General features: G+C 28.6%; 1 protein-coding gene across 1 annotated transcript in view; it reads right to left on the reverse strand.

The window, feature by feature from the left end:
- LOC107641335 (lupeol synthase) overlaps window positions 1–1,699 on the reverse strand; it is a 41,469-nt gene that overhangs the window by 15,448 nt on the left and 24,322 nt on the right. The window contains exons 7-8 of the mRNA XM_016344831.2: window positions 1,108–1,296; window positions 876–989 (exon numbers count right to left, since the gene is read on the reverse strand). Coding sequence (XP_016200317.1) covers window positions 876–989; window positions 1,108–1,296 — 303 coding nt within the window. The remainder of the gene's footprint in view (window positions 1–875; window positions 990–1,107; window positions 1,297–1,699) is intronic.

Below are 1,699 nucleotides of genomic sequence, written 5' to 3' on the forward strand. Positions count from 1 at the left end.
AACTAAAAACTGAAAATTTTGATGCTAAAGAGAATGCGGTAGTTCAAAACCGCCACAAGCATTCAACATAATTTTTCACTGTCATTTTAGCGGTGTTTTAAAACTTGTCAATAAATATAGCAAAAAATTGTAACAGAAACAAGTAGTTTAGGCGATGATTTCAAATTGTTGCTAAACATAGAAAAAAAACCACCATAATAAGTGCTATAAGTTAACGACAACTTGATAATTCTAAAACCGTCACAAAAAAAGTAACAATGGTTTTACCAATGTGTCCTAAACTGTCGTTAAATTCACTGACAACTCTAAAATTAAATTGATGTAATTTTATAACCATCGCGAAAAATTTATAGATGATTAAAACTGTTGGTAAACAGTAAAAATAACCGTCGAAAAAATAGTGTTGTAGTGATATTTGATCTTTTAACTACTCTTGTATGGAATCATTCTACTAATAACAACTATTTAAAGTTAGGAAAAGTATAGGAAGACAATGAGAATATTAAACAATGTAAATGATGGATATGCCGGATGTTCAATTCAATAGGAATGCAGATGATTATGTTGATTCTTAATTGGATGGTTATTCCTTTTGATTCGGTTTACTCATGCACAGTTAACAATGGCTGAATATTCAATTCATGAGGTGTGCGGATGGTTATTCTAATGTTAGGGTTTAGAAGGTAATTTAGCGGTGGAGTATTTTTTTACTTTATTGGGTCATTTCTAGATCTCATTATTCATATTATTCATATTGTTCACAAAATTAAAGTCATTGTATACCTAACAAAACCCTTAAAGTTATACCAATTTACATGTTTACATAAAGTTGAAGTTTATTTTGAGTGTTACAGAAGACGAAAAAAAATACTAACCACAATTTTTAAACCATCTTCGGCAACCCAAAAGTAATCTGGAATCCGAGCTAAGTGAAATTTGTATGCCTCTGAATTGGGATCTTCAACCCAACATGCAAGCATAGACAACACCTTCCATTTCAATTAGGTATTCATTAATTAATTGTACTTATTATGGACATTGATACTATAAATACTACAGCAATTTAATAAGTGATAATTAATATATACTTTTGGTTATCATGTATACCTTCTCTACAACTCCAATACAAAGGTAGTTACTAATCTCATCCTCATATTGTATGTGCTTGATTGTAATTTGAAGTGCCTTCTCTCTAAGCATTGAAAAGGGCCACCGATTTAGCAAGGGCTCTCCAATGTGATAGAGAAATTCCCATAATACATCTTGTATTAAAGGATGTGGGTAATACAGATCCTCCTGAAATTATTTACATGCATGACATTGAATTTCACTGTTAGAGATATAAATATAATTATTCATGTATCTTCTCTTACTAGTTTAAATTTTTTGAAGAAGTAATTTTATGTTATAGTATCAAAATTTTTACAACAAAAAACTTTATTAGAATTTAATTCTTGTTGAACTCTAAAAAAAAATGCTAACATAAGACAAATAGAAAAAAGGGATAAGTACTGTTTTAGTCTCTAACGTTGAGGGTCAGAATCGAAACCGTCCCTAATGTAATTTTTGACTTAAAATCGTCTTTAATGTTGCATTTCATTTTAAAATCGTCATTTTTAATAAAAAATTTTAATTTATTCCTAAACTATCCCTACTTTAATAAAAAAATTATAAATTTTTTTTTAAAAAATAAAGAAAA

The sequence above is a fragment of the Arachis ipaensis genome, chromosome B05 (genome assembly GCF_000816755.2).
Source record: "Arachis ipaensis cultivar K30076 chromosome B05, Araip1.1, whole genome shotgun sequence".
Taxonomy (NCBI): Eukaryota; Viridiplantae; Streptophyta; class Magnoliopsida; order Fabales; family Fabaceae; genus Arachis; species Arachis ipaensis.